A 22,168-nucleotide genomic window follows, 5' to 3' on the forward strand; every position below is an offset into this window, starting at 1 on the left:
CTTCCCGAGACAGCAGCAGTGTTCGAGAGACAAGGAAAGACGAGTGGGGTGCTACATGGATGTGCAGGAGTGAGTCCTGCCTGGAGCTGGGCTCAGTTTTAAGTCCTTACCAAATAACCAAACACAACAATGACCTCATTCCAGAAACTGTTTTCCCCAGGAAGACTTGGATGGCTTCACGTTTCAACTTAGTTGTTGCTTTTAAAGTGAACGGGTATAGAGGGTAATTGGGGATGCAATGGAAAGAGACTCAAAATGTTCTAATCAATGAGGTATGAAAGTCATGCAACTTTAAGTACGTCTCAGGATGTATTACCCGAGAAAAGCACAACACAAAATTGTACACAGACACACACATACTTAGAAAAAAAGTTTAGAAGGAAAGATACTGACTGACATCTCCAAGTATGAGTGAAGGAATTATAAACAATTTATTTAATTTTTTTCTACTCTTCTAAACCTAAGAATTCTCCAGCTATCTGACCAAGCACACAGTTTCACAAAGGATGTACGTTAACCAGTACGGGAGGAAGGAGTTCCTTGTCTGGGTCACCAGATGTTCCAAATTAATCCCAGTGACCAAGACGGATGCAGACAGCAAGGACAGCCAGCACATCTATCGACAGAACTATTTTTCACATTCTCTTTAATGAATGTGTATGGCTTTTCCAACGGGGGTGGAAAACATCCTAAGAAGTTAGTGGCCTGAGACATCATGCATGTGGGAGCCTTGAGAGCTTCAAGAATCTGCCTCTTCTCTACCCAGGGAGAGTCTCTCAATACTGTAGGATTGTATGGGGTGAAGGGAGGCAGAGAGAAACAGCACCCAGGCAGAATTCTGAAATGCAAGCTTAACTCAGAACTGCCCATTCCGGTGGTTGGACAAAACAGCTGCGTACTCTCTCAACTACATAATACTCCTGCTTCCAAAATGACAAGTTTTCCATGCTGAGGCCACTCACACCTCACCCACACCCGCCCTGCACACCCAGACTCTGCACTGTATGCAAAGAAATGTTAACATCTGTCGGGGGGCGGGGGGGAGAGGAGGCATCTACTGCATGCTGGGCCCCTCTCCTAACTAGCACCAGGCCAGGTCCCTCCCCTATGTCTTCTCCTTCAAAGTTCAAAATAATGTAGAAACAAGGGGTTGTGAGCTATTTTAAGACAGGAAACCAGAAGTACAAGACAACCCGTCAGTAGGCTGAGAAACTACGGGGATGGAATTGGCACATGTCATCTGGCTTAGAAGCCCTTGCTCCCAGGCAATGTGGACACAAGCAGCCTTCTGCGTAAAGACACATCAGGGGATTGTTTCTGGCTCCTGAAGGAGGGACAGTTTCATGAGAATGGTTGTGAAAGTTTGAAAAAAGAAAAAATGCTGCTAAAAGCCAGTTACGGACACTGCCAGGCTCCTTGGGGCTTTTATGGTGCTGCTAAAGGGAAGCAAGGTCCATTCTGCCATGCTGGCACTCCTTAGGCAAAGCCTGGTGATTCACAGGGGGAGGCCGGCCCCTTCTGCACATTGGGCAGCGGCTGCAGCGACCAGAGGTGGTGGCACTGACTCATAAAGCAGCCAGTGGTCACTGAGCCCTCCTTTTGTTCCAGGCTGTGCACTGGGTGCTTTATTCACATTCTCTCTCGTTTGCAAGAGCTCTATGCCCAGAGTGACACAAGCAGCAGGTGGTGTTATTGGATTCAGACCCAGGACAGCCTGATCCTAAGCACTTTTCCTGCTAACACAGATAGAACCATGTCGCGAATCCCAGACCCTCATCTCTTTGACAGAGGAAGAGTGGATCCCTGCTGCACGGTCAGCACATCAAATCCTAATCCTGTTCACAACTTGAATTGCTCCAGAAGGTACAGGGCATGTGAATGTCCTAGAGAAATGTCATGGGTGGAAGAATTAGGATTTGATGTGCTGACCGTGCAGCAGGGATCCAAATCAAATCCCAGGAGGCCTCACCTGCTAACCCATGTCCAGGCCACCCTCAGCACCTGCTCCTTCCACAGAGGGATGGTCATTCTTCCACAGTGACAGGTCATTTATATGCTCTGGTTTGCTTCCTATGTTTCTGCTTTCTCTTCCCTACTATACTCAAAGTTCCTTTCAAATCAGTACTTCCCAACTGTAAGACCATTTGCAAGGAGGAATCACAGAAACAACAGAATACACTGCAGAAGAAACTAAGATCCTGCCTAAAATTGTTCCACTTACTGTATTTGCAGGCAGCATGGTTTTGGATGGAGTGACCCCTCTGAGACACGATTCTACAGTATCTCATAAGAATGCAACTTCCAGAATGGGAGCTGCCAATTGCAATTTCACTGGAATCCATGGAAAGTCTTATTCTTAGATTGAAAACTTCAAGCGCTCAAACAGGAGACAACAAACACTTGGCTTGGCCATAGTTCCTTTAAAAAATTAAAAACCTTCAACTTTTGGTAGTAATGTTAAAAAGCACCTCAACAGTATCATGTGATTGTTTAACAGAAAATAAAAAGTGGACATATTGTTAGGATGTGCTAATGGAAGTGGAATGTCCAGATCACAGAAATGTTCAGCTGAACTCTGGGCCGAGCCCTCGTTATCCAAAATGACAACACGCTCGATGCTGAGAAGTGCACTTAACAAACTGCTAGAGTCCTCAGAGGAGGAAGAGCCTTGGTGTCTTTGTGGTAAGAAAAGAGCACAGAGAAATGTAAAGAAATTTTCGGATGTTTGACAGGCTGACATATGGAAGAGGGGGTCTAGAACATGAACCGGTGGGTAGAAATTACTGAGAAACAATGTTCTGTTCAATCAAAAGAAACTTGCAAACTGTGTCTGTGGGAGGCAGAATGACGGCCCCCAAAGATGCCCACGCCCCAATCCCAGAACCCGTGTCTGTGTTACCTTAAGTGGTAAAGGGACTTTGCAAGTTTGATGAAGTCAAGGATCTTAAGATGGGGAGACTCCAGGATTAGCCTTGTAATCACAAGGCTTCTTATAAGAGGGAGGCAGGAATGTCAGAGAAAGAGATGCGACAACAAAGCAGAGGTCAGACTCACAGAAAGATCTGGGTGTGAAAGTGGAGGAAGGGGCTACAAGCTAAGGAATGCAGACAGCTTCTAGAAGCTGGAACAGGGTGGGGAACCACAACGGAACCGATTCTCCCCTGGAGCTTCTAAAAGGAATGCAGCCCCACGGACACCTGAATTTTAGCTAACTAGTATCCACTGTGGACTTCGGACTTTCATAACAGTAACAGAATGCATGTGTGTTGTTTTAAGCCACTAAGTCTGTAGAAATTTGTCAGAGCAGCAACAGGCAATGAATGCCATGTCTAACAAGGGAATAACCACTACCGGCCCCAGTGAGCTCCCTGTCTCAGAAGGCAATCCAGAAGAGACTGAACACCTACCCATCAGGAATGCTGTGCAAGAAGTCCTGGATGACTCACAGCACACACTGTGACCCTGAGAGTCCACATGCACTTGGCTGGTTCTTCTCCTGCCATTGTGTTCAACACACTGGTCTCCACCCCAGCCTGGTGGCAGGCAAGGCTTGCCCTCGCCTTCTCCCAGGAGGACAGCAGCAGTTAGTAAAAGGCACACTTCGGGTGGGGGATGTCCCAGTGGTGCCCGGGCCTGGCTCAGCACTACAGTGCTTGCGGGGTGCCTACCTGAGCAGAGGACCCCTCTGTTTCTGGCACAGGAAAAGTTGTCACATTGGCAGAAAGCCCCGTAGATCTTGCCGAACTCGCTCTCGAAGCAGGAGCACTGGTTGCAGCTGCACTCCCCACGCCCGCTACACAGGGGCTTGCCCTCTGCTTCCCGGCACAGGTTCTGGTATCCACTCTGGCTCTCCCCTTCCTGGCACTCGCACCTGGTGCCCAGGTAGCTGGGGTTGCAGTCGCACAGGCCACAGACGTAAGTCCCGTTCCCACTGCATCTGGCGCTGTCGGGCTCCAGCCCTGTGCTGCAGCCGCACCTGCAGCTGTAGGTGACCCCCACCTCCAGGCTGTCCCGGAACCCCACTGGCCGCAGCGTGAATGTGTGCTCCGCCTGCTTGCCGGGACAGCTCCGGGCCTCCGCCGACACCGCGAAGGACGCCTGGGCAGAAAGAAGAGAGGGGACGTGGCGTGGCTAGTCAAGAGCTCTGGGGTATCTGCACCGGCCTCCTAACCACCCCCCGGGGACCCAGGGAACTTCCTCCCACCCCCATCCCGAGGTCCTTGATGCAGAGCTGCCACTGAGCCCCAAGGAGGAAGAGGCCCCAGGCCACTAAGCGCCCTCACTGTACCGAGGACGAGAACACTCGGGCGCGCCCATGTTCGACAGGCACGTTATCTTTTAATCTGCACGACCCTGAGGAAACTTCGGGCTTCCACAGAAAGGTAGAGACTCACTCCAGGTCACACGGTTCTTCCTGCATTTCACTTGTATCCTATCCTCTCCCCTGGCCATTGTGGAAGTCACTCAGTCAACAAGTACTTGCTAAGCATGTCTTCCATGCCGGGCACTGAGCTAGAAGTGCTCCCTGACCTCACAGGGCACGGAGGTCCACGGACCCTGGCCGATTGCCTGCCCCTCTGCAGAAGGGTTTCCTCTCCTGCTGGAGAGGGGACGGGATGACCCTGGGTCCCTTCCAGGGTATCTGTCTTCCCACAGGTAACACCTGAAGCCTCGCTCACGCTCGACCCAGGTTCCTCCTCTGGCTGGTCCTCGTAGCTGCGTCTTTCACGATCACGGCCCCAAGGTCGTAAACAAGAGTCATCACAGATGAAACACTCCACACACATGGACAATATTTCTCTTTTTAAACAAGGCATGAAGAGAAGTGCCGCTACCTCCTGAGCTTCTCATGGGTTGCCCTGGAAACAGGCAGCAAGGTGGTCCTAGGTGGCAGACAGTGGTGCAGGAAAGATGCCTGTTGGCTGCCCACAGGGCTGCAGCGTGAGGACGGCAAGGACACCGCTGCCTGGCTGTCCCAGGGGGCGGAGCCTGGCTCCCCGCCACCTCCCACCGAGAAAGGAGCCATGTGCTGCGGTAGTCATCCGACACTTGGCTCAGAGCCCAGCACAGGTGGGGTCCGCAGACAGGTAGCTGGCACCCCCTGACCAAACACTACTCTGAAACGCTCCTCTCAATGGTGGCACTCTCTGACCAGACAGAGGCCTGTGCCCACTCCAGAAACTGACTCACTGCATCTGGCCAAATGTCTTTATTTTATTTCATCTCATTTCATGTTTATTTTTGAGACAGAGACAAAGCGTGAGCAGGGGAGGGGCAGAGAGAGAGGGAGACACGGAATCCGAAGCAGGCTCCAGGCTCCGAGCTGTCAGCACAGAGTCCGACGCGGAGCTTAAACTCATGGACCGCAACATCATGACCTGAACTGAAGTCCGACGCTTAACCGTCTGAGCCACCCAGGCGCCCCTATTTTTTTTTTTAATTTTTTTTTTAACATTTATTTTTGAGACAGAGAGAGACAGAGCATGAACGGGGGAGGGCCAGAGAGAGAGGGAGACACAGAATCCGAAGCAGGCTCCAGGCTCTGAGCTGTCAGCACAGAGCCCGACGCGGGGCTCGAACTCACAGAGCGCGAGATCATGACCTGAGCCGAAGTTGGACGCTAACCGACTGAGCCACTCAGGCGCCCCAAGGTGCCCCTATCTTTGAAAAGGTTCCTCAGTTCATTCTGAAGATCAGAATGGGTTGGAACCAGTTTTAGATGTTGTTATTCTTAATTCTATTATTTGGGCTGGATTAAAACTGATTTTTAAAAAGTCATCTAGGCTTAGTTGGTTATGTATCGACTCTGATTTCAATTCAGGTTATGATCTCACAGTTCGTGAGTTCGAGCCCTGCGTCAGGCTCCGTGCTGGCAGTGCAGAGTCTGCTTGGGATTCTCTCTCTCCCTCTCTCTCTGCCCTTCCCCACTCATTTCCCCCCTCAAAGATGAGTAAGTACACATTTAAAGTTAAATAAATAAATAAACAAACAAACAAACAAATAAATAAATAAATAATCCTCTATTACTTGTTTTACTGTTACTTAGGTAACAATGCATATTTTTAGAGAACACTGAAAACATGGTTTTTCTAAATGTTCTACAGATCCCTATCACTTTGGGGTCTTTAATAATTCTAAAAGGCTTCCTCTCGGATTCTAGGACCTGTGGGGCCACCCCAGTGTAGGGGTAGGTGAGACTGAGCAGGAGGACAGACCCAGCACTCCAGGCACCAGAGAGAGGTCCTACTTGGTGGCACACATGGCTCCAAGGGGACTCAACAACAGACATCCAGGAATCAGTGTTAGCCAAGGGAATCACAGGTGAGCTGAGGATGGTGACCACTAGCCAGAATCACAGGGTTCTGGGAGAGCCAAACCAGCAGCAGACAGTAGGGACTAACCCATCCCCTTTCCAGAGAGGAAACAGGGTTGGTGGGTCAGGGACCTTAATGCTGGTCACACAGCTGGCGGGGGTGGGACCGGGCCTGTGCTCTCCTTGGCACATCACTTCCTGGAAGTGGGGAAGGCGCCAGATATTCAGTGTCCTTATCTGGGGACAGAGGGAGAGGTGGCCCAGCTCACTGCAGGGACCACTAGATGGTGATCCCCAAGGTGGTGACCAGAGGCGTCTCCAAATCATCCTGCCTTGTGCTAGCCTACAGATAGGAAGTGTGTGTGTGGGGGGGGTGGGTACTTGACTGAAGCCACCCACGGGGCCATCGAGAATGCAGAGGTGAGCATCCCTCCGTTCAGAGAGAAGCCATGGCTTGCTCAAGGCTACTACTTCTGAGGGCTACAATTGTGTGGGACCTATGAAGTGAAACGCCCTTGCCTCCCAAAGGCACCTGTGGGTCAGAAGTGGAATAAGCTACAGAGGAATAACCCAGACCAAAAGCCAAAGGGATTTAATTACTGAAAGATGGTGAGGAGTGTCCATCTGTGAGCATAACCTTCCCCCAGGGAAACGTGCCTGCATTAAGGGACAAAGTAACGAGAGAATTAAATCTCCCCAGTCTTACCAGCGTGTCTGTGTTCTCCAGGGCCTAAGTGCAGAAGCTAGGGGAGCCCCTGCATCAGTGCAGGGAGCCAGTCACCCAGGACTTAGAAAGGCTCACATGCCATCCACCTGGCCAGCAGCACAAGGATGACTGGCTTTAAGCGGTCCCGGTGGCCTTCCCCAGCTAAAGTTGTGGTCTAACCGAGGTCCTAGCTGTCGGGCCCGTGCAGCCAGCCACCTGATCACCAGAGAATGACTCTAATTCAGCCATGGGGTCTCATGTCCTGCCGGGCACAGGAAGGCTATAAAAAGCACTTCAGGAACAAGTAAATCTGTTCTGCTAACCTCCTTTCAGAGTCCATTCCCTGAGGGATCAGGAAGGAATCCAGAGTCTGTCAGGCAGCTGGAATGAGACTTTTCCCTGATTACCGCAGACTTCAACTGATACTGAAAGCTCCCCAGTTCCTTGAGACTTTCCATCTCCCACTCGGAGATTCCAGAGAAAGGTCATGGACACAGCAGCCCTCCCTCCCATCCAGTCTTGTTATTGAAGCCTCATTGGGATGCTCCTGGTTTCCCCACAGGGCTCTTGGCCTGACCCTCGCTTTCAAAAGGGCTGCCCAGCCCCCACCCCAAACCCACCAAACCCAGGGCTGTACAGACGCCAAGTCCACCAGGAACTCACTGAAACAAAGCGCTGGGCACGGGCATGGGGTACAGAGCCCCACAGGAGGTGACAGGAGAGGGGGATGCTGTGGGAAGCCCGTGATGGGCTCACTGCGTCCTTTGTACTGGGCGTTAGTGCTTGCTGCACGGCTGGCCACTTGCATACTGATTTGTCAAAGCCGGTTCATGAGAAAATCAACTCCCAGCGGCCGGGCCCACTCCATCAGCACTGGCTGGTGTTGGGGCCAGAGGAGGAAAATTAGAGAAAACACGGAAATCACTGGAGAAGAGAACCTTATTGGAGATGACACTTTCAACAATTTGAGGAGTGTTTCTCGTTGAGGATGACCTTGTCCCTTACCCCCTGCCATCTTTTCTGCTTCTTGCCCAGAAGAGCTCTCTTAACCCAGAGAACACAGGACAGTCACAAAACTGTGGCCTCTGGTTGGAAGTGACCACAGAGTCCCTGCCTGTGGAAGCTTTAGCTACAGGGGTGAGACCCACCTGGCTGCCACCTGAACCCAGCTGTCCCAAGGCTGCACCCCACACACGCACGCCATGGGGCACATCTTCATCCATAGACCAGACCCAGAGGTACCCCGTGACAGTTATTCCCTGTGTGCTTCCCCTAATCCCGCTTCCCTAGGGTAAGTCCCCGAGCCCTTCTGCTCGCTCTACACTCCTGCCTACTTCCTGCCATTTGCCACCTTGTCCATGGGGCTCCCAAATCATGGCACTGAAGAAAAACACCCGGCTGCCAAATAACACCAGACACCTTGGCACATCTGTCCTACCCGTATGGCCCGGGCCTGCCTCTGCAGCCTCCACTCCAGCCACCCTCTCCTCAGGCCCCAACACTCCCCTCAGCTGCTTCCTCCTACAAAAGGGCAATGCTTGTTCACAGCCTCAGAGCCTCACCTGCTGCTCACCATGCCATGCCCACTCCTCCCCCTCCATGCCTGGAAAACCCCTACTCATGCTTCTTAGCTCGAACAGCACCCCTGTGATGTGGTCCTTCTTCCTCGGGGCTGCAGTGACACCTTGCTGAGCTTTTATAGCCGCACCCATCACCCTCTATGGGGCTGCCTCATCTGCACGTGTATTTCCTCTGCCAGATTTGTCCTTGAGACAGATGTTAGAGCAGGGAAGTGCCCACATACTCAGTAGCCGGCCTGGTTGCTGAAGCTCAACTGGGAGCCCCCTAGAGAAAGCTCAGTCTGGGAGGAGGGACAGAAGTTTGCCTTCCTGGCCCAGGGCTAAGAGAATCAGATTGGCCTAGCCAGAAGTGCAGAAATGCATCTCTCTTTCAGCAAAAAGGTGGCTGAGGGAGCGCCCCCTCATTCCCTGCCAGGACCGGCTCCACGGGCCTGTGTCTGTGCACTCCCAGGGCCCCACACTCTGAAGGGCCCTGTGCCGTTTAATCCTCTGCTGTTGTCACCTTCAGACTCTGCATTTTTGAACAAGGACCCCATGCTTTGATTTTGCACTGGGCCCTGCACCTTATGCCGCCAGCTCTGCCCCCACTGCTTCCGGGGCCCTCAAAGAGCTAGCCTCTCGTGGGCTGGCGTGGCCCTCGCGGGCAGCAGCATGTTCAGCTGTGACGGGTGAGTGGCTGCCGCTCGGTGCCAGTCCCTCTTCATCCCCAGAAAATGAAAACTCTACCTCCCTTGCAGCAGAGCCAGGGGCCATGTGACCATGGCCTCCCAGACCGGAAGACAACACTGCGCGGTGAGCTGCCACGGCAGGCTTCCGTCTGAGTCAAGGGGACGCTCCCGGCACACGCGTGCGGAAGAGCCGTTGAGGGCATCCGTGTGGAGGCAGCGCCCTTCTTTCTCTATCGCAGATGCTCTACCAATCATCCCAAGACAGCTGAGATTTTTTGTGTTTGCGAGAAAATGCCATTTAAGAATCTTTTTTTTTTTTTTTGTCCTCTGGACAATGTCCTTACTGTTTCTGAGCTATCCTGGCAAAAAACCAAAATCTGTACAGCACGGTGTCTGTATGTAAGTGGTAATGATAGCACCTTGGGCTTCCTTGAAAGCTTTTTCTTCCAAAGTGCATGAGGTATACCATAGGCTTTGGTACCAGCAGCTTCAGTTTCGACTGCTGGTGTTTGGGGTTCGACAGCAGCAGGATTTCCGGCAAGTTTCTCAGGTCCCCCTTAGAGCCTCAGTCTTTCTCACATGAAGTGGGGAAGTAATGTCTACCTTACAGGCGCTGCAAGAAGCAGAGGCAGCAGCAGTCAATCCCTACGGCAGAACGGGGCCCATGATAAACCCCCAGAGTGGTACTCATGTTATCCCCTCCATGATAAGGAGGACTAATCAGATGACCTTGGTTTGAGTGGCAAGTCCACTGCTTGCTAGCTGGGGGATCTCGGGCATGTTGTCACCCTCCCAAATCTCAGTCTAGCAGCAATGGGTGCAGCGTCCCATCCCCCACCTGAGCCAGGGGGTGTGTGCACTGGGTGCCTAAAGGCACTCGATAAACTGTGTTCCCCGTGTGAGGGCCCCCATTCTTTGTTACCGTACTTTGCTTCGAAATGAACCCTCTGAAATAGATAGGACAGAACAGAATCATAGGCACTAAAAGGCCAGGGAAAGGTGGTCTAGGGTACCAGCATCAGAGCCAGAAAGCCCCAGCTTTGAATTTTCACTTTGCTACTTATGGTAGTGGAATCCGGGCAATTCAATTCTTTGTGCCTGAGTCTTTCTCATCTGTCAATATAAATAATGGTATCTTCCTCACAGGGAAGTGGTGAGGAACACAGAGCTACTTTGTTCCTGGTCTTTCCTAAGGCTAACTGCATGTCCCTCTTGGGTCCATGAGGGACCCCAATATTCTCATAACAATTTTCTCATTTTTGCTTAAGGCAGCGTAAATTGCCTGAGTTTCTTGCATATCCCAAAAGAAATCTAACCTTATGCTGTCATTATCAAAAAACACCAGTTCCTTTGACCTTTCTGGTTTCTAGACAATTCATCGTGATAGTTGCTTGTCATTTGCTCTTTGAAAAAAAGAGAACTGAGCACAGAACTCCAGATGTAGTCTTACCCACACGAAGAAGAGTGGAACCATTATCTCTGGGATTTCAAAATACTTCCGTTAATATGACCTCAATGGCTTTTTTTTTTTTTTAAGCAGCATTGTGTATTCATATTAAGCCTTTGAGAATCAGAATCTGCCAGGTCCTTATCTTAAAAACTACTAGCAAACTAAGTTTCCTCTACCCTGTTAATAGTCTGAACTAAATGCAAGATATCAGTCCTGTGATTTCAATACTGCTGAATTTTGAAAATGATTTTAAGTCTTGGTTTTCCTGGAGCAAAGATAATCTGTGTTCTCTAGTTCTGTGACCTTTTCATACTTGATAAGCAGTCTTTCGTGAGTTCCACTCAAGCCAGTAGAAAACACAAGTAGATAAGAGACATTTGGAACCTCATTCAAGTCTTCCCTCCAGCTGACATTATGAACACTCCTCAGAAGCAAGTTTACTCAGCTACAAATCTGCCTAACTGTGCTGTCATCAACTCACATCATTTATCTTATCCATAAGGATGTCATGAGACATTGCCAAGAGCCTTCCTGAACCCCAGGTGTCTTGTGTGTGTGCTGTGGGTCCTCTCTCTCACTTCTGTCCCACTGCACCTATTTCTCCAAGTAAGGGTTCCTTGCTGGGTGTTTTTCATGTGTTATTCTTGCGCCTTCCTGACACTGCCCCAGGCATTCTAGTCACGGATCCACAGAACTCACTTACATGTCATTTTCTCTGGTTATCTCTACCTCCTTCTGTTTTTCATAGCTGTCTCTCTAAACCCTGTGACAATCATCTGGATTGATCAAAACAACATAAATATGTTGCAAAATTTGACAAGTATTAAAAAACAAAATTTTCTTGGAAGTGCTTCTTTAATGAGATGACGCTTTCCCCACCTAAACAGTCCATGTATATATTATTACTTATTGCTAAATAAGACAGGGATCAATTCTATTCCAATTTTGTATTGGTCTAGATTAAAGCACAACCTCCAAACAAACTGATTCATTTAATTAGGAAGATGGGAATGGAAGGATTTTTGTACGGCAATGTTACCTTATTCTATGAGTGCCTTCTGAGTTAAATGCCACAATCATTTTTAATTTTTAATGATTTATCATCTGACAACTGATTAGGACCTCTTTCACTTTTTTTTTTGTAAATAAGCTTGGAAAAAAACATGCTTTAGAAAAAGAGCTGTTACTTAGAGTCCTTCACTTTCTCAACACTGATGCCATGTTCTGAATTTTCCCTTTGACAGGGCGAGGCACCACTGTAAGACTTAGAACAGGCGAGACATCCACCTGTATGTCATAAATGAGGGCTGCTGTGAAGGGGAAGGAAGGAGAGGATCAGGCATGGCATGTGGGAAAGGCCCAGAAGACCATATGGAGGCTCAACCAGACACGTGGCTACACCTACTTTTAGAGCTCTTTCCCCTAGAGCCCTGGGTATAAGTGTGTGTGTATCCACTTTGGCCTTCATTAGTGCTTAGTGCCCCCAAAGATATGGTCATCTATTTTCAAGGTCCCTATCCATTTTTTTGGCTCTAGTCAGATTCTTTTATGTGTGGAAGAGAACTTTCTCTCACTGCCTTTCTGTTTTCTGAGCAATGAAACTATCAACATAGCAAGGAAAGGATCCACGGTCTGCTTCTAAGCAGCAGGAAGCTCTGGAAGACGTGTGGACAGCTCTCCATCACCACTCTGCCTGCCTCTGTGCCTGGGTTTGTTCTTTGTTCTCATCACCCATATATTCTCCCCCTCCCTTAAGCCCTTGGCTTGGCACATAGGTACATATCTTTACATACAATATTTCTTAATTATACCCACTTAACCCACACAGAGCTTCTAAGCCCTCCATCACTGTGGAGTTATCCATTCCATGTGACCAAATCAGAAGAAATGGATGGCTTTCTTCATATTTTGCAGAAGAGAAAAGGGAGGGTCAGATTATCCGAGACACAGAGCAGGCTGCAGAGGACTAGGAAGGATGGGCAGTTCTCTTAGATTCCCACCCATACTCTCCCACCTGATTTCATCCCTGTCAGATGAAAATAATAATGGTTGAAAACACCAAGGGCACAATGTGAACTTGAGGAAGCCTTAGGTGGCGATGCACTGAACATTGTCGACTGACCAGATCCACCCGGCACCTTAAACACACAACACAGAGCATGCCTAGGAAGGTCCCCCAGCATGTTATGCTGAGTTGGAAGACAGAATATAAACTCCTAAAGGACTCTAATAAGTCACAAAATTTACCAGAAGTCAAAGAATGATGACCAATGCTAACAGGTATAAATGGGGGTGAGAACTTACCGTGTCCCCAATCTTCAGGCCTTCACACTTCCTCTGGCCAGGGTAGGACATACCATCCTGGCAGGTAGCAGTAAAGAAGAGATTAAGATCCTCAGGCTGATCCCAGACAGACAGCTCCACTTTAGACCGGATGCTCTGAACAGAGAGAGAAAATGGAACCAGAACCAGTTAGTAAAGGCTGCAGTTCTCCACACTGGTTCTCTGAGGCCCACTTGACTATCTCTAACTCAGGAGTCTCAGGCCAAGGAAAGTTGGGCTTGGTTCACTGCCAGCCCCACATCCTTTCCCTTCTCTCCACACGTATGCCATCTTGCTAGACCTGGCCCGAAATCTCCCTCCATGAGCTCAGAGAGGTTGATGATGGTCCACCCACCATATGGTAACTTTATCTACTTCACAGGGGTGATGCTCTGTCCCTGCTCACCATTCCAGAGTCACTTGTCATCCCCACTCAGCTTCGCACATGCAGCTCCTCAAATCTTGCCATGTGCTCTCTAGACTGTGGGCCTTTCCATGAGCCTGGGAGAGTGTTCCCCTGGTCAGTGGCCCTTCTCTCTTCTTTTTCCCTGACTAGCATCTTGTCAACCTTCAACACCAGTTCAGCAGGCACTTTCTCCTGGAACCACCCTGCCAATCCCCATGCTCACACCCCACCTCCAGTAGATGAGGGCTACATGTGCTGAGTTTTGAACTGCATTCTGAAAGAGTCATATCTTACATGTGGGTGATGTTCTCAAGATGGTGACTGAAATCAACATCAGGCCAGAATTACCCATCAGAATAGAAAAAATAAAAGACCAAAAATATCAAGTGTTGAAAAGAATGCAGAGCAATAGGAGCCCTCACCCTGCTGGTGTTGAGTGTGAATTGGTATAAAAACCTTTAGAAAACCATTAGGCAGTATCTACTGCTGTTTGGACCAACCTTAGATCTACCAATTCATTGTAGGATTATATCCAACCGAGATATGTAGTGACCAGAGATATGTATGAGAATGTTTATAGCAACACTGTCTCATAATAGTTAGAAAACAGAACTACCCAAATGCCTATCAACAGCAGAACAGACTTTTAGCAAACCAAGTTACGGTGTGTTCGTATAGAACACCATACACTAACAATTAATGAAACATGACTACATTCCATGACATAGATGAATCGTAGGACACTGCCTGAAAGAAGCCAGACACAAAAAGCATACATACTTGTACGGTTCTATTTATATGAAATTTAAAAGTAGGCAAAAATGATTGGTTACCCTTGGGGGATGGCAAAAGAATAGGGCACAACGGGTGCTTCGGGGTGTTAGTAATATTCTGTTTTTTGACCTGGGTCCTGGATACTCAGGTGTATTTAGTTTGTGAAAAGTTTGTGCAATTTTCTGCATGCCTGCAAGTTTAAAAACTTGCCAAATCTCTAAGGACATGCCTTTGGAGACTGAAGCCAAATGAACCAGCTTGTGTCTAGGGGCCACATCTTACAAAAAATACATCTGTTTATACACTAAATACATTCAGTATGACAGGATGCACACATTCTGAGAGACGAAAGCACACATGGACCCCAAGATCAACTGATGATCCTCCAGGCTCCCACTCCCCTTCTCAGGTGCACTTTGGGGAACATGGCATTGAACAGATGGCAGGCAGAACTTCCTCTTGCTCACGTGGGGTTCTTTTCTTTCTTTTCTTTTTTGCTGAGCCTATAGTGCTAAACTTGAATATGTTACAGATGCAGTTTTCCCAACAAATTAATAGCTTGTTGAAAATACTCTCTGCAAAAAATAGTCTCCTCCTTTGCAACAAATTGTTCAAGTGCTTCCACAACTCTAAAAATACTCTTTCTTCAATCCACTTCCTCTTGTGCCAGCCTCAACTGGCAGAGAGTTTGGTGAACACCTCTCAACATACAGCACTCAACAGCACTCTCCTGCTAAACACAATCAGTTATTTCCAAGGCTGCCTTCCCCAGTGAGCTGTGAGTTCCCAGAGCCATACCCTATTTCTCCTTAGGACTGAACACACCTTCTGTTGAATGAATGGATGGATGTCCTAATGGCAGCTATGCTAACGGGCTCAGACCGAGTGGAAGAAACTTAGAAGTTATTTCTGAAAAGTCAAAAAGTTTATCCCTTTTACCGTGTCTTTTATTCCTGTGACTTATCCATCTCATAAGTGGAAGCCTGTGTCTCTCCTGTTCACCCATTTTGCCCAATCCCCTACTTCCCCTCCCCTCTGGCAACCATCAGTTTGTTCTCTTTATGTGTAGGTCTGATTCTGCTTTTTGTTTGTTTCTTTTTTTTTAAGATTCCACTTATGAGTAGAATCATTGGTATTTGTCTTTCTCAGTCTGACTTACTTCACTTGCATAATACCCTCTAGGTCCATTCATGTTGTCACAAATGGCACAATATCATCCTTTTATGGCTGCATAATATTCCATTGCGTATATATACAACGCCTTCTTTACCCATTTGTCCATGACAGACACTGAAGCTGTTTTCATATCTTGACTCTTGTAAATATGTAAACATATGGGTGCATATATCTTTTCAAATTAGTGTTTTCACTTTCTTTGGGTAAATACCCAGTAATGGAATTATTGGATCATATGGTACTCTATTTTTAATTTTTTCAGGAAAACTCCATACTATGTTCCACAGTGGTTGTACCAATTTGCATCCCAACAACAGTGCATAAGGGTTCCATTTTCTCCACATCTTTCGCCAACACTTGCTATTTCTTCTTGTCATTTTCATGTTAGCCATTCTGACTGGTGTAAGGTACTGTCTCATTGTGGCTTTGATTTACAATTCCCTGATGATGCCAAGCATCTTTTCATGTGTCCATTGGCTATCTGTATATCTTTGGAAAAGTGTCTGTTTGGGTCCTCTGTCCATTTTTTAATGATCATTTTTTGGTACTGAGTGGTATAATTTTTTTTTAAGATTTTATTTTTAAGTAATCTCTACACCCAACATGGGGTTCAAACTCATAACCCCAAGATCAAGAGTCATACGCTTTGCCAACTGAGCCAGCCAGGCACTCTGAGTTATATAAATTCTTTTTATTTTAATATTTATGTATTTATGTATATGTATGTATGTATGTATTGATTGATTGATTGATTTGAGAGAGATAGCAAGCAGAGGAGGGACAGAGAGAGAGACAGAATCCCAAGCAGGCTCTGTGCCATCAGCATAGAACGTGATGTAGGGCTTGAACCCATGAGATCACAACCTGAGCCAAAATCAAGAATCGGACGCTTAACCAACTAAGCCCCCAGACACTCCTATAAATTCTTTATAGACTTTGAATATTAACCCTGTAATTGGATATGTCACTTGAAAATAAATTTTCCCATTTAGTAGACTGTCTTTTTGTTTTGTTGATGTTTTCTTCAAGTGTGCAAAAGCTTTTTATTTTGATGTAGTCCCAATAGTTTATTTTTGCTTTTCTTACCTTTACCTTAGGAGACATGCAGAAAAATGTTGCTATAACTCATGTCAGAGAATTTCCTACCTGTGCTCTCCTCTAGGATTTGTATGGTTTCAGATATCACATTTAGGTCTTTAATCCATTTTATTTATTTTTATATACATGTTAGAAAGTGGTCCAGCTTAATTCTTTTTCATGTAGCTCTCCAGTTTTCCCAGCACCACTTACTGAAGAGGCTTTCTTTGTTTCATTGTATATTTTTGCCTACTTTCACATAGGTTAACTGACATACAATTGTGGATTTATTTCTGGAGTCTCTATTCTGTTCCATTGATCTATGTGTCTATTTTTGTACCAGTACCATACTATTTTGATTACTATAGATTTATATTATATCTAAGACAAGGTCAATTTAAAAAATATATATGTTCGGGGGTGCCTGGATGGCTCATTCGGTTCAGCGTCTGACTTTGGCTCAGGTCAAGATCTCACAGCTCATGGGTTCGGGCCCTGCATCGAGCCCTGCTGATAGCTCGGAGCCTGGAACCCGCTTCGGATTCTGTGTCTCCCTCTCTCTCTACCCTGCTCCTGCTTGTGCTTGCTCTCTCTCTCTCTCTCTCTCAAAAAATGAACAAACATTAACTTTCTTTTTTTTTTTTTTTATCTTTTTGATATATATATTTTTGAGTTGCAAATAACTATGAGAATAAGGCAAATCAATGTATCATAAAAGGGCTAGGTAGACTGGAGCTACATAAAAAATTACTTGGGATCAGTCACATAAAACATGAGGGCCCTGTAGCTCACCAACAAGACATTAGGAGGAAATACCAATCCTCCCACCCCATGAAGGTCTGCTGGAGCTGCCACCCAGAAGGGTTAATGGGGAGTTTGGTAGGGGGAGAAAGAACACTGGGGACTGGGACTCCTACTGAATGAATTGGTAACTATAATGGATAGAAATTAAATCTATGCTCTACTCTAGCCCCCCAAAGCCTTGTGTTGTGATCTGAAGTTTTTATTACTCCTGGCCCCCATAGGAATCAGAAACTCTTAAGATGTTGACAGCGGGGGGGGGGGGGGGGGGGGGGGGGGGGGGGGGGATAGGAATCATGAAGATTATTCAGTTTAAACCTATCAGTTTACGGAAATGGGAACTGAGGTCAAAGAAAAGGCATTGCCCAGGGTCATTCAGCGCCTAGAGGCAGGCAGGACAGAACCAGGCCTTCTTGATCTCCCTGCAGTGCTCTGACCTTGGAGAATATGGACAATCAGGTTGTATTCTGATCATAAAGGTCTATCTCCTATAAAAGACTATGGCCTCCCAGAGGGCAGGACTGTATTCTGCTTGCTGTTTTTGTTTTGTTTTGTTTCTCAAGATGTAGACGGTATCTGCCACACATTAGGCCATTATTATATATTTGCTGGACAAATGAATGAATTAATGGAATGGAGCATAAAATATAATAAAGAAGCAAAGCTACAGGCAATACATGAAGACTTACAGATGACTCCTGAAATTCAGTTAACTCCTACCAGCCCTGCCCCTGAAGACATTTCCTTACTCCTCATTCTGGGACAAGGAGACAATGTCAAGAATGTCAGAAGTTTAAAGGCTATTAAAATACTCCATCAGCCTAGGTCACATCTGCAATTGCTTTAAGTCAGGCCAGCTGTGGAATGGGTGGGCGCAGACTTTATGGCAACAACAAAAAGAGAAACATGTGCTCCACTAGGAGACACATACACCACAGCCTCTGATACCACCCTCCGCATGCAATTCTAGCGGTTTCCAGCTCCTTCTGTTCTTTCCCATTCTGAAAAGAGCCCCCAGTGATTCTCTGAGTCCTTGTCCCCTTTCTCAATGTGACACAGTGCTCGTGTTCTGTATGTGTGCACCCAGGGCCTCTCTCTGGGCTCGGGGCTCTCCTTAGCACCTCCAGTACAGCCAAGCTCCAGTTTAGCCAAGCTAAACCCCCTTGGGAGGACTTGGTGATCTCTCGCAATGAAGAATTTGGCAGAGCAAGAAAAGACATATAAATCAAAGCCCAGAGTTGAAGTTTCACATTATGAAAGCTGCATACAACAGACTTGAGTCTACAAGACATTAAACATGCCCTTCCCATTCTGCTCCCTCCGCAGCCTAGCTAAAAACCACAGCTATTTCATCTGTTACATGTGCTTCAACCAAAATCTTTTCAGAATGTCCCCACAGACGGTTTGCCAGCTCTCTAGGGGAGGTCAAAGTCAACACCCATACTTAGTCATGTGTTGCATGACTCATATGGGATCCGCCACAAACTGCCGAGGCGGTAAGGTGACACAGAGAAAAGCAAACAGTCCGGTTAGAGTTGGGCTTAGATCCAGGCCAAGGAGAGGAGCAGGTGAAAGGATAACCACCGCTAAGCTCCTCCACACACATGCACACGCACACACGCACACTCAAGGCCCAGCCTGGGCCCTCCCCTCTGTCAGAAATGACCACAGCCAGTGAAGCAGGTCCTAATCACTGTTGGGCACCAACACGGCTTCCATCCGTTGGACTTGGCTCCAAATACCTTGCTGTCTCACATTCGTATATTTAATAGCTTTCAAATCCCCACTGAGGGAAAGAGGCAGAAGTAGGGAATTGACGACGATCCTAACTTTTTGGGTTGATGCACACGTTCAATACCGTGGTGATGGTGGTGATGGTTTCAAAGATGTGTATACATGTCAAAACTTAACAAGTTTTACACTTTCAATCTGTACAGTTTATTTGTTCCCCATCTCAATAACGCTGCTTTAAATTTTTCCAGTGAACTGTTGATAGCATTCCAGAATCACCCATGTTAAAAGTTGAGTTTCCGGGTGCCTGGGTGGCTCAGTCGGTTGAGCATCTGACTTCGGCTCAGGTCATGATCTTGCGGCTCGTGAGTTCGAGCCCCACGTCGGTCTCTGCGCTGACAGCTCGGAGCCTGGAACCTACTTTTGATTCTGTGTCCTCCTCTCTCTCCGCCCCACCCCTGCTTGTGCTCTGTCTCTGTCTTTCAAAAATGAATAAACATTAAAAAAATTTAAAAAAATAGTTGAGTTTCAAATGTTCATTCATAAGTTGTGTGTCTCATTTCCTAACGCATTCTTTCATAGGAACCAGATGAACTCAGAGCTAAGCTACAGTTCTGGATTCCCAGACTTCTTCAGGGGTTTCATCCCAGGTTAAATGTAGCTCCTGCCTAGAAAAGATCATTTTCTATGTTCATCCCAATCCTGACTCCTTAACAGCAGACAGGGCTCTCAGCTCCTCTCCTAACCTCCACCAACCACACGAAGCATATTCCCCAGGTCCCTGGATTTTAATTAGGAAAATGAGTTTAGGGGCACCTGGGTGGCTCAGTCAGTTAAGTGTCTGACTGTTGGTATCGGCTCAGGTCATGATATCATGGTTCATGAGATCGAGCCCCACATCCGGCTCTGAGCTGACAGCGCAGGGCCTGCTTGGGATTCTCTCTCACTTCCTCCCTCTCTGCCCCTCCCCTGCTTATGCACTCTCTCTCTCTCTCTCTCTCTCTCAAATAGATAAATAAACATTACAAAAAAAGATGAATTTATATGTAATAAACTTGCTCAGAGCCACTGTAACACATCTCAGGGAAAGAACTCCCCCAGTTATTTACAAGCTCCCACACAGAAAACCTACAATGCCCTGTACTCCCTGGTTTTTAGTGGTCCCACACACAGGTATCAAAGTACAGAACCACCCAGCCACACAAAGCACCGACAGAGCAGAGTGTTTTTTCCATTTCTGGCAAATACCACCCAGTCAGTTCTGTGCAACTCAGAGTCATTATGCTCTCCTTTCTTAAAGTCATGAGGAGCAGAGGGCCTAGGCCTTCAGCACGTAGCACTCTTAGGGGAGCCCCAGAGGTAGCCCCAGAGGCTCCTGGGGAGCCTCCCAGCAGGATCTGAACTCAGGAGCTGACTGAGGATGAAAATCCGCCCTAGAAACCCAGGAGAAATTCTCACCCACCCTAGAGCCCAAGATGGGCTTGCTCTTCAGCCACTTATTCCCCAAAGGTGTGGGCTTGGCAGGAGACAAGCTATGGTCACCCCACCCCCAGTGACAGCAGGCCTAGCAGCAGCCCCTCTCCTTACCCAGGGGTCTCTCAGCCACGGTGCCCCCAGAGGCAGCAGTCCTAGCTCCTACTTTAACTCCTTTGGTCCAGCATCCAGAGCTTGAGGCCGAATAAGTTCACAAAAAGAGAGGCCCTCAGAAAGGGGGTGACATTTGGCAGGCCTGGGCCCCCTCCCTCACACACACACTCTCTTCCCAGACACTCTCTCGGTAGGTCACGTTTCCACTCACTGTGGAAATGTGAAAACCACCAAAGGTGAACCTGGAAACCCTGGCCCACTGAGTCTGGTGAAGACTTAAATGTCAGGGAACAGAAAAGAGGATGTCAGTATGTAGGGAACAGGGTAGGAAGAGGGGAAGGAAGTCTGGTTTCTCTCAACAGGAAGTTCTAGGAGTGAGGGGGAATCAGAGCACTTGTGAGAGGAAGAGGATCCTTGTGTGCAATAGAAGATGGGGAGGGCAGAGGACAGAAAACCATCCACAAATCCTCACTGCCACTCAGCTCACGCCAGGACCACTGAGGGCTCTGGGGTCCCCCAGTGGTGAGGACATTACCTCCGACTCCTGGTCTAACTGAGCAATATTTTGTAACTCAAAAGAGGGCTGCACCAGCAGGTTGACAAAGTCAACCCTGGAAAGGCAGAGTTCCACATACTCATTTGTACATCAGTCATGGTTGGGAAAGTAAGATGGCTTCTCTACCACACATGTGATGCCATAGTGGATAATCAAGTTCCCAGGTCTGCCCACAAATGTCTATTTTCATGAGTTTAGGACTAGCAGTGCTACTTCAACGATATTTGCTTTATGTACACTTTGATTTAACAGGAAGATGTACCCTGAATTCCAATTTGTGAATTACCTGGCCCCGTGAAGGACTGATAGCGGGGCTTAGCAGGGAGGGGAGAGCTGAGGGTATAAACTTGCCAGCACGAGAACCTGTGCTTGCCATTTTCCTGAGAAAAGTAGGTCTGAGTCAAGTACTCCTCGGGTATCTGGAACTGAGGGAAAGGAGGACAGGAGGGAGAACCTGTGCCCACCCAACCGTGGTGCTCCAGTGGGGGGCCCAGGCTGTCACGGAGTCAGAACCTGAGCATGTCCAGGGGCCACTGGCCGGAGTCTGACTGAGCCATTTGCTGCTCACTGGGTTCAAATTTTGATGAGAGTCAAGAGAACAGAGGTGAGGGGAGAGGATGCATCAAGTAGGATGGGGGCCTTCTCCACCACAAACCGGAGTGAAGGAGGAAGGCACCAAACTCAAGAGGCAGGCGGCAGGAAGCAGAGCCATGTACGCAGGCTGCCCATGTACGCATTCACTGCCCACTTGCGTCCACAGCAGCTCCTGGAGCCTCAGCGGGAGAGGGCGGGAGGCGGCAGTGGGGAAGAAACTGGTGACTTACGTTGTACGCATTGATGATCAGCTGAATGATATTTTTGGAGTCTCCATGTAAAATCTCCACTGTTGTTCCAGGTATCAGGGCTGTAAAATTCTTGAAGGAAAAAAAAAAAAAAAAGAAAGAAGAGATATAAGCCAATTTTGTCCTTCTATACCGTCAGAGTAAACACTGGTCTCCTGAGCTAGACCAGCAAGGGCCCC

The 22,168-nt window shown here is 47.8% G+C and overlaps 1 protein-coding gene across 3 annotated transcripts in view; it reads right to left on the bottom strand.

Annotated features, from left to right (window-relative positions):
- ITGB5 (integrin subunit beta 5) overlaps positions 1 to 22,168 on the bottom strand; it is a 124,424-nt gene that overhangs the window by 29,417 nt on the left and 72,839 nt on the right. For all 3 annotated transcript variants that reach the window (XM_043594391.1, XM_043594389.1, XM_043594390.1), the window contains 3 exons: positions 21,972 to 22,061; positions 13,022 to 13,156; positions 3,669 to 4,098 (listed from right to left, as the gene is read on the bottom strand). In XM_043594391.1, coding sequence (XP_043450326.1) covers positions 3,669 to 4,098; positions 13,022 to 13,156; positions 21,972 to 22,061 — 655 coding nt within the window. The remainder of the gene's footprint in view (positions 1 to 3,668; positions 4,099 to 13,021; positions 13,157 to 21,971; positions 22,062 to 22,168) is intronic.

Source organism: Prionailurus bengalensis, chromosome C2 (genome assembly GCF_016509475.1).
Source record: "Prionailurus bengalensis isolate Pbe53 chromosome C2, Fcat_Pben_1.1_paternal_pri, whole genome shotgun sequence".
Classification (NCBI taxonomy): domain Eukaryota; kingdom Metazoa; phylum Chordata; class Mammalia; order Carnivora; family Felidae; genus Prionailurus; species Prionailurus bengalensis.